This window comes from Lissotriton vulgaris, chromosome 2_1 (assembly GCF_964263255.1).
Source record: "Lissotriton vulgaris chromosome 2_1, aLisVul1.2, whole genome shotgun sequence".
In the NCBI taxonomy this organism is placed as follows: Eukaryota; Metazoa; Chordata; class Amphibia; order Caudata; family Salamandridae; genus Lissotriton; species Lissotriton vulgaris.
Genome location: NC_141687.1, coordinates 551,143,728 through 551,158,576, shown reverse-complemented (window position 1 = coordinate 551,158,576; position 14,849 = coordinate 551,143,728). Strand labels below are relative to the sequence as shown.

General features: G+C 48.2%; 1 protein-coding gene across 1 annotated transcript in view; it reads right to left on the bottom strand.

Annotated features, from left to right (window-relative positions):
• The window catches only part of UNC80 (unc-80 subunit of NALCN channel complex), a 2,521,865-nt gene that overhangs the window by 1,106,206 nt on the left and 1,400,810 nt on the right, over positions 1–14,849 (bottom strand). Inside the window, exon 40 of the mRNA XM_086955549.1 lies at positions 8,525–8,619. Within this exon, the coding sequence (XP_086811675.1) occupies positions 8,525–8,619 (95 nt within the window). The remainder of the gene's footprint in view (positions 1–8,524; positions 8,620–14,849) is intronic.

Genomic DNA, 14,849 nt, shown 5'->3' with positions numbered 1-14,849 from the left:
TCTGTTAAATTGATGTATTGATTAGTGACTCCGTGATTGTGTTATTTGATTTACTTGTCAGACCCTAGAACCGTGCACCATGTGAGTCCAGGACTTATAAATCAAATACTGATGGTGGGCTTGCAGCACTGGTTGTGCCACCCACAGAAGCAGCTTGTAAAGTGTGCCTCAGGCCGGCCATTGCAGAGCCTGTGTGCAGTCTAGTACTGCCATGTTGACTTTGGAAATTCACCCACTTGCCAGTCCCTAAACCTTCTCTTTTCTACATATTAGTCACCCCTAGTGTATGCCCAAGGACAGGGTGCATTGTAGGTAAAAGGGAGGACATGCCCTGGTGTGTGTGATATGTCCTAATAGTGAATTACAGCCATTTCCATTTTTCACTATTGCAAGGCTAACTGTTCCCCAAAGGCCAGAATGGGCAGTTTGATTATAACATCTTATAATCCTAACTGACCCAGGGAACATGGTAGAAATATAAAATTTAGTATGCCTGAACTCAGAATAATAAAATACATCTTTTAGTGAAGTTAGTTTTAACATTCTGTGTTTGAAAATTCCACTTTTAGAAAGTAGGTATTTTCTTGCCTAACCATCCAGCCTGCCTCTGCTCACTTGTATATTGTGTGTCTGGTTTGTGAGCGACCGGGCTTTGGGGTGGCTCCAGGAGACAGGATAAGCCAGCACAGGACTGAATAGACGTATCTGCATGTAGAGTGGTGGGATGAGTTGCACGTAGGCCTGAATAGGGCTGTGCCTGCCTTCCATGCTGGCTCCACCTCCTGTGGTGTGTCTGATGACCCTGGCCCACACTGTTAAAGGAAAGAAGAAGTCCTGTAAACAAAGTGCTCCAGGACTGCACAGAACTGGTTTGGACTAGGCACAGGCCCCTCTGCCTTGCAGTAGGAGCCGGAGGAGCGTGCCACAGGGCCTGTCGCGGCTCCAAAGTTACAGAGTTCGCCGCACGGTCCCCACAGTACGAGAATCTACGCATCACCTCCTCTCTGGTAAAGACCAAGGCGCATCCCCATCTCTGCGCAAGCATTGAGGCATGACGCATAGTCTCCCCCGAAGCAAGGAACCAACGCATCTCCAACTCTGCCAGCCTTTTGTTTGTTTTACGTTACGCATCCAGGTACTTTTGTGAGACCTGTGCAGCATTTATCATCAACTTGAACTAAGTGACTTCTACCATCTTTAAGTCTATTTTAAGTACAGTATTGTAGATTTTTGTTGTTTGTGGTCTTGTTAAGTCTTTACAAAGAATACTTATTTTTATGTCCATCTGTATGTTTTCACTGTGTTACTGTGTGTGTTCACAAATGCTTAACACACTGCCTCTGAGATAACCCTGTCTGCTCGTGCCAAGCTACCAAGGGGGTGAGCAGGGATTATCCAGTAGTGTAATCCCCTTTTCCTCACTTAGAAGCAATGGTCCCTATTTGGTAATAGGTGTATACCATTACCAACTAGAGACCCCAGTTCTATCAGTAAGTATTTTTGTACCACCACATTTGGCTACTGGTGTACCCTTTTAAGTCCCTAATATATTTATATAAAGTTTTATACAGGCAGATATGACCCCGGCGGGTATCCGTGAGCTTTACAGATGATCAAGGACAAAAAGATTTACGCTAGTGGGTCAGTAACAACAACAGTGATAAGCAAGATACTCAAATAAAAAGAGGAACAAAGTAGCATGACAGGCAAAAGGATATAGATGCACATGTATGAACAAAAAACAAATATTGATGTTGATATAGGTCATAGTCATAGTCATAGGATCAAGTACAAAACATTGTAATAGGGCCACTCAGGGCAGGGTAGTCCATACAGGAGGAGCGAAACATGCTTGTAGAGGAACCAACAACAAATGGTACCTAGTGGAAGTAGGTACATTCAGTTCAGAGGGTATTCATCAATAGAGTTTTCACTCCTTTTTTTAAAGATGCAGTTGAGGCAATCAGTCTGATTTCAAGAGGCAAGGAGTTCCAGATTCTCTGGGCAGTAACCAAGAACGCTCAATTAGAGGTGTTCTTTCTTTTGAATTTTCGAGGTTTTAGGAGCAGGGTGTTGAAACTCCTAGAAGATCTGCTACCACAAGATAGTTCCAGTTCTTGAGCTAGGTACAAAGGGGTTTTATGGTGAAGGGCCTTGTGTGTCATGCATTCAATTTTAAAATGAATCCTAGCATCAAAAGGCAGCCAGTTGAAGGATTTCAGGTCCGGTTCAATGTGGTTAGTTCTTCAGGATCCTGTGATAAGCCTTGCAGCCAAATTCAGGGATGCCCTGAGCGGTGCCAACTTGTAGCTGGGTAGCCCACAGAGTGCTGCGCTTCTATACTCCAACCTGAAAATTACTAGCACTTGAACAGGAGACTTGAAGTTGTCCGGGGGAGGAAGGGTTTTTATCTTTCTTAGGATACTCATGTGGAAGTCAGCCCCTCTGGGTATCTGAGCTAATGTGCTCCTGCATACTGAAGTTCTTATCACGTATTATTCCAAGTGACCTTGCAGAGTCAATGATGTGTGGAGAACAGTTGAGAGCTATTAGGTGTTTCATGTATTCAACAATGACGGTAGCCTGTTTAGGTGGCGAATGAGGAGGAATTCTGTTTTGAAGGCTTTTAGCTTAAGATGTTGGGGGGTCAGCCAGTGTTGTGATTTGAGTAGGGTTGAGTTAAGTGACCTGATGTCTTACGGGGAGGAGATTTTAAGGTACAGGTGGGTGTCATCTGCAATTATGTGATACTGAATGTTAGATACATTAAGAATGTCTATTAGAGGCTCCATTAACAAGTTAAAGAGCGTGGGTGAGAGTGCATACCCCTGAGGGACCCCAAGTGTGGATGGCGTAAAGATTGAGAGGGAATGAATGACTTTATATCTTTGCGTTCTGTTGTTAAAGCAGTAAAACCAGTTCAACACTGAACCTGAAATACCCATCCTTCGTTCTAGTAAGTCCAGGAGATTTTCATATTTGACCGTATCAAAAACTGAAGAAAGGTCTAGGAGGATTAGAAGGCAGGCTTTGCTTCAATCTAGCATTCCTAGATCGTCATCTATGAGATTAAGGGCTGTGCCAGTACTATGGCCCTGAGGAAAACCTGATTGGAATTGATCTAAAAGCTGACATTGATCAACGTGGTTACACAGTTGAACATAAACACATTTCTCTAGGAGCTTTGATAGTGTTGGAATGCTACTGATGGATCGGAAGTTATTACGGTCATCTTGATCCGCGGTGGGTTTTTGGCGGATGGGCATAACCTGCCCTGACTGCAGACATTCCAGGATCATACCTTGAAAGTAGGGAATCATTTACTATTTTGACCCAGAGAGGGTCTAAGGACCATTTCATCTCAAGAAACTTGAGGATAAGGGGTCACTGAAATAATTTGAGTGTTTCAAAGTAGTAAGCAGGTTGAGTATAGAGAATTCATCAAAGGGTGTGAATTGGCTCCAGAAGGTGTTACTTTTTTGGTGTGAAACCTGGAGCAGGCAGAGGCTGAGGTGGAGGAGGGTATTCAGGGTTAGTAGGAAATGGGACAATCTGTTGGTTGCACTGCAGTGTTCGGAGATCAGTTTCAATCTTAATCGTCTTTTGAAGGATGAAAAAGGCAAAGACTTCACAATTTGGCTTCGTACTGGACTGGAGTGGGAAGATAATTGGATTGGAGTTTGATTATTTCACAATGTTATTTAGGTCTGTTTCTGGCATTATCTAGTTGGGTTCTGAAGAAGTTCGATTTCGCCCTCTTAATGTTTGTTGTAAGTGCTTCTTCTAGACCTCAAGAGCATGAGGTGCTCAAGCGACGGGGAGCCTCTCCAGGATCGTTCGGCTAGTATCAGATTGGGTCTCTCTGAATTTAAACTATCGTTGAACCAAGGTTTAGAGTCTTTGGTGGAGCTTCTTTTTAGTTGTAAGGGGACAAATGTTTCTAGAATACTCAATATAGAGTTGTTGTTATGCTCCGTGAGTTCCTGTACCTCAGACATGTCAATAGTTGGAAGCAAGGTATTCTTGCTGATTGATATCAGTTTATTCATGTTGGTGTTTCAGAAAGATCGTTTCCAGTGACTGCAATTCTTATATGGTACTAAGGTACCCAGGCCATGGGTACACCAGGCGTCTCCCATGGGCAGCAGAATGTATTGTGCCACCCATGGAACTTAAACTGTGACTATAGGTCTGCCATTGCAGACTGTTAGAGGTGTTGCTTGCACCTCTCACCACAGATATAAGTTTCCTTATATCTGAGGTCAGTGAATTTTAGACCTATAAGTTAACCCTATGGCAGGCTCTTCAGTCCTGAGGGCAGGGTGCTTGGTTATGAGTGTGAGGGTGCCCCTGCATGAGCAGGACACTCCTACAAACTCAGGAGTCAATTATAAAGGCTTTGTAAGTGCAATCAGCCAATTTAATACAAATAGTGGGGGAAACAACGTTTACAATGCATGCTTTAGATCGCATGCCAGTACAACGCGGTTGTAACAACAATTGCGTTGTTACATCGCAAACCATTACATCGCAAGTCGTTACAATGACTTGCTGTAGGGGGCAGAAGATGTTGGATTTACAAATGTAAATGTAAATGTACAGGAATTTATATAGCGCAAATCACCAACCGGTCTCTAAGCGCTTGCTTAGGGAACCCGTCCTGGTATTCCCCTGTGAGTTAACCCCGGCAGGGTATCCGCAAGGTAAAAGCCAGGCATCCCGCCGCGAGGGGCCGTTGTGGAGATTAAGCAAGCTATTGCCCAGAGTCGCAGAGTGTGAACCCGTGAATCGAGTAGGCACCGGAGCGAGAATTGTCGAGTCCATGGACATTTTAGGACTCAAGACCCCACCGAGCCAGGAATTGAACCCTGGTCCCGGGCTGACCTCTGCTTCCAGGTCTGCCTCCTCTAACCCGTGAGCCACACTTCTCCACTTCAGAATCCATCACCTTCCCTGCTGCTACACAAACTAGAGTAGGAATAGTAAATTATACCATTCCTAAGTCGAGTGCCCCTTACAGCAAGTTGTTGTAACGACATGCATTGTAATGGTTCTCAATATAACAACGCAGTCGTTGTAACGGCATGAGATCTAAAGCATGCACTGTTAAGACATATTTTCTTATAGTGGACATCAGTCATTATGAGATGTCTAACCATATAGTGGCTGCACCAAACCAGGTCATGTTTGTTATCAAACATGTTGGAATCACATCCCAACACAGATTCCAATGTTGTAAGCATGATTCTACGTACTGGGGAGCCTCTTTGGGAAACCCTCCTGTACTCCTTCAATCAGTCTTTCAGGATCTGCCAGAAAGGTAATGCTGCTGCTGACCACGGACACGATTCTGCTCTCCTGCTGAGCTGAGGTTGAGAAGAGCAAGGTAGAACAATGAGTTTCCTGTCAGAGGGAGGTGTGACCACCTCCCAGACAGACAGGACCTACTGTATTGGGCTGGGGTGGGGGCGCTTGCCAGCACCACCAGACTGCTTTGAAGGGAACATTTGGAGCTCTCCTTGCATGCTTCATTTTGAGCCAGTGCAGGGAGCTCTTGGCTCCCGCTCTGGCGTGAAACTGAACTAATCAATCAGTCAATCAATTATAAAATTTGTAAAGCGAGCTACTCACCCGTTAGGGTCTCAAGGCGCTGGGGGTGAGGGATGCTGCTACTGCTCGAAGAGCCAGGACTTGAGGCGCCTCCTGAAGCTGAGGTGGTCCTGGGTCAGTCGTAGGTGGGTGGGGAGGACATGGGAGTATCCTCCCCTCTGTCCAGACACTTGGAATGACCCCTGAGTTGTTCCAACCCTTTCCTTAGGGTACTGAAGGGCTTACCTGTGGGTGGGTTCTCAGATTCGTCGTGGGACAAAACTCAAGACTGAAAACCCATTACTCTTTGACCGTATGGACACTTGGACTTCGCCTGGAACCAAGACTGTTCCAAGGAAGACTTCTGCTGCTCCTGGTCTTGCTGTTCTGCAAGACTTCTTTGTCATCTGTGTCTTTGCTTCTTTCAAGGCTCATAAACAGACCTGTGGGTTTAAGGACACTTGAAGTAATCTCCCTTGGAATGAAGGAGTCACTCCCCTGCATCTGCAGGCACCACAACAAATCTACGCGGTCTGCAGCTCCTGATGTCCCACGGCCATCCCCAGGCTCAGCAACACTGGTGGTGGTTCTGTTGCTCCCTGCAGGTATGACCTGTCTTCCCTGCAATTCAGAGGACAGTATCCCTCGCTGGGCTGTCGGTGATCTAACCCCTGTGCACCACATCGACCTGCTGTTGCCACGGCTTGTTGGATTTGTAATCCAGAGATCTTAGGGCACTGGACCTCACATCCTGAAGAACGAATTCCTTCCTGCTTCTCCTGCATCATGGACCTCCGACTTTAGAGAGCTACTTGACGTTCTCTTGTGACTCCTGTGCCTCCAGCCTATGGGTCCTTCTGAGGTTCTTCTCTTGCTTCAGTGGACTCCCCTGCTTCTCGGGGGCCTGCTCTGACTCTCCTGCCTTTGGTGAGTCCCTTGGACCATGATGGTCTCAGCTTTTGCTCCTTTTCATTATCCATGCCACTTGTGGCTACCAATGCTTGTTGCTGCTTCCACCAGACACTGACCACTTAGACATCGACATCCGACCTGGGACAACTTCTGCACGGCTCGTTACACAGTTAAATTAAAGATACAAAAACAAGAAACCTCAAGCATTCTCTGTCCTATGTATTTCGTTATCTTCATCATTACTGAATGCATCCTTACGCAGCTCCCAATAGCCTTCAACGCGGCCGGCCCTGATGGGTTGTAGACGGCTTGCTGTGTCAGACACATGTTCCTTCAGTAAGTGACATATATCAATGACACTGTTGTAGCTGCCAGCCTGTGCTTCCAGGTTGTAGGCGTAAAAGCCGTGTAATCTTTAATTGCCTCAATAGAGGTTTTGCACAAAAAAAAAAGAAAACCTTCTGCACGGCTCCTGGTCTTCCTCAGTGTCACCTGGTCCTCACAGCTGCAGAGACAAGGTCGCCGCCGTACCTTCTGAATCTCCAGACATCAGTGGTCATTGTGCTTCCAATCCTATGGTCACCTCAGAGAGGCAAGACTCTGTCCCCTCTGCTTGAAGGTTCTTTACTTCAAGAATCCTCCCTTGTATTCCAGAGAACTAACAGTCTTCTCCAAAGGCATCTTCCTTGAATTCTCCTATTGCTGCCTATGGTAGGTTCCACTTCCGACATCACTTCACCCCTGTACATACGGCCCTTGATTCTTTGGGCATCCACTGGTAGGTTGGCTCCCCAACCTTCTGTCTTCCAAAGGGTTTCTTCGGGGTCCTCAGAGAAAGGTCCTTCTTTAAATATGCTACAGCGACTTCTCCATTGACTTCCATTGGGCACACATCTGTGTTCCATTCTACATACAGCCTCCGTAGGGTTCCTGAGTACTTACCTTGGGTGGTTCCTTGTGTTCTCGTCGCCTCTAGGACTTCTGTTCCAAGTCCTGTTCTCCTTTGCAGTTTGCATTCCATTTGCTTAATAAATGGTTTGGTCTCCCCCTGGAGACTAGTGTATATTTATGCTGCTTACTTGATTTTTGGAAAGTACTCATATGTATGGTGTTGATTTCTCCGGTAGGAGATACACAAATGTGTTAGTAATAGTATGTGTAATCAATAGGACCTATTTTTATAAACACTGTGTGGTTTCTTTTTCTCTAACCTACACTACTGATTAAAGTTGGTAAAAAAAGCTGCTTTACACTCCTTCAAAATCAGCCTGAAGATTGCTCTCCATAGGTACCACTTTGAGAGGATTCGAAGGTTATAAAATACCACTAAAATCACCATACGGGTTTAGTACAAAGTGCATCACTTGAATAAGTGTTCACCATATAGTAAGCAAGCCTTCAAATGAGGAACTGGTGTACATTCACAAAAAAGAGAGCATGCATTGGAGAAAAAAGGCAACATGATATGCTAGCGACCTACATATTTCTGTCTTTTAGGAATTAAAATACATTTTTAACCCCTTGCATGCTCATGATGGCTCCCGGCCATCACACATCACGGTGGGCGTGTGCGCACAGCTCCCGGGAGCCGTCCAAATCCTGCCCACTGTTTATTTCTCCCACACATCGCGGGAAATCAACCCATGTCCAGGGGGTTAAACACTCCAACCTTCTGATTCAAATTTCAATTTTTGCATGCTTTTGATTGTGTATTGTTTGAAGCACATGTTTCAATCTCCTTTTTAAGGTTCAAATCATAAAAAATGCTCAAATTGGGGTTCCCCCTTTCCAGCAGTGATTCAATGGGGTCCACAGAATACAACAGGTTAAGAACCGGTAGTCTATGCCATTCATTATCCAATAAGGGTGAACGACAAATGCAATGCGACATAAACTGTAGTTTGACTAATTAGTCTTATCAGTATACAATTTAGCAAAATCATGTAACTCTACTTTCCATAAATAAATCATTCAAATGTCAAATGTAAAAAATGCAACTTTATTAATTAAAATGGGAGTTCACCTTCAGAAGAGCCTCAAACTGGGTATCCTCGTGTACCGGTAACTGGGTTGGAATGTCACACTCATTTTGCCCATGTACAACCAATGTCTTTGTACCTAAAGTAAAAAAAAAGTTAGTTCCCTCCGAATTGTAGAAACAATTACTGTTGTGTTGAATAAGGACATTCTTAAGTTTATCAGTATAGCATTGAAGAACAAGCTACTTACCTTCGGTAACCCTTATCTAGAAGAGACTCTATCTAGCAGCAGATTGCTTGCCTTTTTCAGATTGGATCAGAAGAATTTTCGAGCAGTGCCCGTGCATGCCGGTATGTGGCGAAGTTCGGTTAGGTTTTGTTGGAATAGTCTGTGCTGGAAGTGACAAGCGGGGTACCTATATAGGTGCCACCTCAGCACACTGACATCTGTTACTTGTGAGACTTTCCATGCCAAATGTGTGATGTAATGATGAGAATTGACTACTGGTGAGGAAAAGATAAAGGTCCAGAAAGGAGGAGTCCCCATACCTGAAGCACTTCCCAGTGAAGGGAGGATCGAACGGTCAGTAAGAAATCCGCGGCTAGATAGAGTCTCTACTAGATAATGCGTTACTGAAGGTAAGTAATTTGTTCATCTGTTAGAGATGCCTTACCTTTGAATTGATACCCAAGCAGTACCTGCCCAGAGGTGAGACTCGAATTAGACCTAAAATCCCTGGAGAAAAGAATGGGCGACCTGACTGTCCAAAAAGCAATGTTTTGTGAAAGTGTGCAGTGTTGCCCATTTTGCTGCCTGACAAATATCCAGGAAAGGAACGCTGCACGCTAGTGCAATGTTCGGAGTCTTGGCTCTAGTAGAGTGACCCTGCATGCCCTCTTTGGGCTGTTTCTTGTCTAGTGCACAGCATATCTTAATACAAAGGACAATCCATGAAGAGATGGTTGTTTTCTAAACAGCTTTCTTCTTTTTTGCTCCCACATTACCCATGAAGAGTTGATCGTCCACTTGAAGAACACGTTACTTACCTTTGGTAATGATATATCTTTAAGAAACATTAGTTATTTATAGATTTCTTACCTTAGAATTACCCCCAGGCGTCAGACTGGATCCGGAAAGTTTTTTCGTCAGCAGTACCTCTGTGCGTCGAAAGGTGGCATCGGTCTGCTCTGCGTCCGTCGTTGGCTTCGTGGTCGCTGGGATGACGTTGCAGCAGCTATTTAGACGACGTCCTCGCGCACTGTCAGCTCTGTACACGACATTCCGTGCCAGAAACGTGGAGCTAGGCAAGACACTAACCACTGGTGCACAAAACAAGCGCCCTGAAATGAAATCCTTAACCCTAGAAATCAGTTTGCAGAACGGGGAGGATGGGTGGGGCGGTAAGGAATCTATAACTAACTAATGTTTCTTACAGATATATTGTTACCGAAGGTAAGTAACTTGTTCATCTGAAAGAAACACGTTACTTATAGTTATAGTTAGTTATAGATTCTTACCTTAGAATAGATACCCTAGCAATGCCAACCCTGGAGGTGGGTCTGCGAACCAAGGTCACACCAGAAAGTCCTGGAGAACAGAACCGCCACGAAGCTGTCTCTCCGGACTTGACTGTCAATGCAGTAGTGTAAAGTTCAACGAAGCCTATGTAGCTGCCTGACATGTCATTTAGAGGAACTACTCGTCCCAAAGCAGTAGTTGCTGCCGTTGCTCTGGTGGATTGGGCGCGCAGCCCCACTGGAGGCTCCTTCTTCCCCAGAGAATAACAGGATTTAATACACAAATCGACCCATCAGGAGATAGTTTGCTTGTGTACGAACCAATCTTGCTTGGCACCCACGTAGCCAACAAAGAGCTGGTCATCCACCCGGAACTGTTTGGTGCGATCCAGATAAAAGGAAAGCACATGTTTTGGGTCCAGACAATGGAGCCTCTCCTCCTCTTTCGAAGGATGCGGAGGCAGAAATAAGGTGGGCCAAGTGATTGTCTGCCAGATGTGAAAGGCAGTGACAACCCTGGGCAGGAAGGATGGATGGTCCTGAGAACCACCTTGTCCGGGTGGACAGACAGGCAAGGAGGCTTGGAGGAAAGGGCCTGGAGATTACTCACTCTTCTGGCAGATGTGATGGCTATCAGGAATGCAGGTTTAAGTGTCAGAAGCCTCAAAGGACAGTTGTGAAGTTGCTCACAGGGAGCGTGCATTAAATAGGTTAATACTAGATTCAAGTCCCACTGAGGCATAACGAAGATGAGATGAGTTATTCCTTTTCAAGAAATGATTAACAACCGGGGACTTGAAAAGAGAAGGCTGTTCTGGAAGTCGAAGGAAGGCAGAAATGGCAGAAAGATAGCCCTTGATAGTGCCCAGAGCAGAACCCTGCTGGGCTAAGGAAAGGAGGAACAAGAGAACCTCAGAAAGAGGGGCAGAAAGGGGATCCACAGCCTTTGCTGTGCACCATGCCACAAGTTTGTTCCACTGCAGGCATATACAGTCTTAGTGGAGAGACACCTGGTTGGCAAGATCATATCACAAACTTCGGGAGGCATGGAGGTGGAGGCTGGATAGGTTCAGGTGGAGGACTGTCCCCTGTTGCTGCAACAGAGTATCCTCCCGAAGAGGCAGCCGGTTCGGAGGATCGATGACCATGTTGAGCAGCCCCGGGATACCAGACTCTTTGTGCCCAATCCGAAGCCTCAAGGATGACTTGGGCCCGGTCGTGGCAGATCTTCTTCAGCACTCTGGGCAGAAGTGGTATAGGCAGAAAGGCGTACAACAGATCGCAACTCCCCTCGCAATGAAAATCATCGCCTAGCGAGTGCCGTCTTGGAAATTCCAAAGCGCAAAATTGCTGACCTTGCGCATTCTCTTCGGTGGCAAACAGATCTAACGAAGGCTCTCCCCACTGTCAAAAGAGACCTTGCACCACCTCCGAGTGAAGACGCCATTCGTGATCCATCATGCACCTGCGGCTGAGTTCGTCTGCCCTGGCGTTCAGGTAACTTGCCAGGTGTTGAACCCCCAGGATATGCCCTGATGTTCCAGCCAGATCCAGAGGCGGAGGGTCTCCTCCTGACATAGGATCCATGACCCCACCCCGCCCTGTTTGTTGCAGTACCACATGGCGATGGTGTTTCCGTGAAAACCTGCACTACTCTTCCCCATACAGAGGGAAGGAATGCCTTGAGTGCAAGATGGATTGCCCGGAGCTCCAGAAGGTTGAAATGGAGCCCGGACTCCTTCAGAGACCAGAGGCCTCTGATCTCTGCCTCTCCCATGTGGTCGCCCCATCCCAGAAGAGGGGCGTCTGTCTCCACTGTGTGTTCTGGTGGGGGAAGGGATCTGCCATCGACCCAATCCTTGTTCGTGAGCCACCACTGCAACTGCTGTGCAGTGCCCTCCGAGATCTGGACGTAATCGGACAAAATGCCCTGAATCTGCGCCCACTGGAGCTTTCGGTCCCACTGCAGAGCCCGCATATGCCACCTGGCACGGTCGACCAGTAGAATGCAGGAGGACATTAGGCCCAGCCAGCAGCCTCATTATCATCCTGACTGAAACCCAGTATAGAGGCTGAAAGATTAGAATCATAGTATGATTATCCCGGACTCGCTGTTTGGGAACCCGAAACTGCGTTGTGTCCAGAACCACTCCGATGAAGAGGAGCTTCTGAGAAGGAATCAGGTGTGACTTCAGCACATTGATGGAGAACCCCAGCGAATGCAGGAGGTTGGCCATAGTCTGGAGGTGGGAGACGACTGCCTGGAGCGAGTCCACCTTCACCAGCCAGTCGTCAAGATAGGGGAAGACTGAAACCCCCGATCTGTGCAGATGAGCTGCGACCACAGCCATCACTTTCATGAACACCCGAAGGACGCTGGTAAGGCCAAAGGGGAGCACTGTAAACTGAAAGTGCTTGTGGCTTACTGTGAACCGCAGGTAATGCCAGTGGGCCGGCAGGACGGGGATGTGAAAATAAATGTCCTGCAAGTCCAATGCTACCATCCAGTCTCCAGGGTTGAGGGCATACAAGACCTGAGCGAGCGCAAGAGGAAGCGGTTAACGTTCTTGAGATCCAAGATGGGACGCAGGCCTTTGTCCTTCTTGGGTACCAGAAAGTAGTGGGAGTAACAACCACGACCTACTTCTGGGACAGGAACGTGCTTGATGGCTCCCTTGGCCAAGAGAGCCTGTTGGAGAAGGCCCAGGTGATCCTCCGAAATGCAGTAGTATTGTGGTGGCATGGCTGGAGGGGTAGCCTCGAAGGAGAAGGAGTAGCCTCTTTGGACTATTTGCAAAACCCACCTGTCCGATGTGATTGCGCGCCAGTGGGGAGGTAATGGAGGATCGTGCCATCCACTGGAGTTTGATGGGCCAGAAAATACAGACTAGAAAGGTTTGGAGACTGTGTGGGGGTGGGGGAGTGGTGGACAGGCCCACATGCTGTCCCCTGAACCACGGCGGTGGTTCCCACGTCACCGGCTGCGCGAACAGTGGGAAACGTGCTGCGGCCTGTGGCTATGGGCGGGACGTAGTGGGGCACCCCTTCTGTAGCCACGAAATGGACGAACAGCACACTGTGCAGGGCAGCTGGAGAGGCCCAAGGACTTGGCCATAGCCCGTGAGTCTTTGAAGTGCTCTAAAGTGCTGTCCGCATTGTTGCCAAAAAGGCAACGGCCATCAAAGGGCATGTCCATGAGGGTATTCTGGACAACCCTCGAAAAGCCAGTCGATCTCATCCAGGCGCAGCGACGAAGGGCGACTGACGTGGAAATCGTCCTGCCCAAAGAGTTGGCGGTTTCCAGCCCACAATGGATGGTAAACTTTGCTGCATCCCTCCCGGAGTCAATAGCCTGGGAGAGCATTGTCCGGGCCTCCTCCAGACACTGAGGCTGCACCTGCGCAACCGTGTCCCACACAGAGTGTCAATAACAGCCCAATAGACATGCAGTGTTTACCGACTGCAGTCCCAAGCTGGAAGAAGAGAAAATCTTCTTTCCAAGATGATCCAGCTTCTTGGATTCTCTTTTCGGTGGAGCAGTAGGGAATGCACTCTTGGAAGTGGAGGCTTGGACTACCAAGCTCTCTGGGGTGGGTGTTGGTAGAGGAAAGTGGGGTCGCCCGGAGCTGAGCGGTGGCGTCGGCAATCATCCTGTACACGGGACCTCGCCAGTGTTGGGCCTGGACCAACTTCCTAAAAGGGCGTCGGTTAGGGCCTAATTAAACAGCATTAGGGGCACCGAAGAGCTCGCAGCTGGCTGAAGCACCTCTGTAAGGAGGTTAGTCCTGACCGCCACTGTAGGAAGCAAAAGGTTGAGCCCTAAGCAACACAACTGCGTATGACGCTCCCTCCTCCATAGCCACGGTAGGAGGAGAGAAGTCTAGACCTCTGGCATTCCCCAATTCCTCTCTCCAGTCATGTTCAGATCGTAGCTGATCAGTCAGAGGGTCACCTGACCACTCCCAGTCCTCCTCCTTATCCTCTGAGTGTCATTTCGGCCGAAAAGGAACCCCAGGAGTGAACAGGGGCTCAAAATCCCAGCTCTGCGTTCGACCCGGGATCGTGCGACGCCGGTCTGGCTCCAAGTCAACATCAGGATGGAGGCCGTAGTCGATGCCGGCCGGGGCGGTAGCAGTGCCAGAGGAAGCAGTGCCATGGAGGTGTTATACGGTCAACCGGCGCCAATCCGGATCAGGCCTGGATCCAAGGGGGGCCTGCTGTGCCTGGGCCGGAGCCGTCGGCGGAGAAGGCGTAGGCCACCCCAACCGAGTCTGCGGGGCCCAAAGGCGCGCCGGCTGGTTCGGACTGCCCAAAAGACAGCGTGCATTGCCTCGTAAAATGTACGCAGCTAGGCAGGAGTTGCCCCAGGTCCCGGAAGGGAATCCCAGAGTTGACTCTTTGGGTTCCGCACGTGGAGGTGTGGGAGGGGCACTAAAATGCATCACGTTGTCGCATCAGCCGATTGACGGGGCGAAGTCGAAGAGTGACGATGCTTCTTTGACTTCTTCTAACGCTTCGACTAACCCGACCCCGAGTGTGAAGCCTTCGAAGACTTGGAAAAAGGATGATGGCTCTGCGACCCGTCCCTCGACCTCCCTCGTAACCGGGACCTCGATTGGCGCAGAGTCGACTGCCAGCGCTCAAGAAGCTTTTGGGACTGCTCCCGTAAACCCTTCGGAGCCATGGACCGGCAGTTGGAGCACGACTTGGGGTCATGGTCGTGCTCCAGGCAAAAGAGGCACACGCGGTGGGGATCCATACCCGACATCAGTCAGGTACAGGAACTGCATGCTTTGTACCCGGGCATCCCTATGTGCACCAGGAGTAGTAGATAAAAAATAGACGCCAACA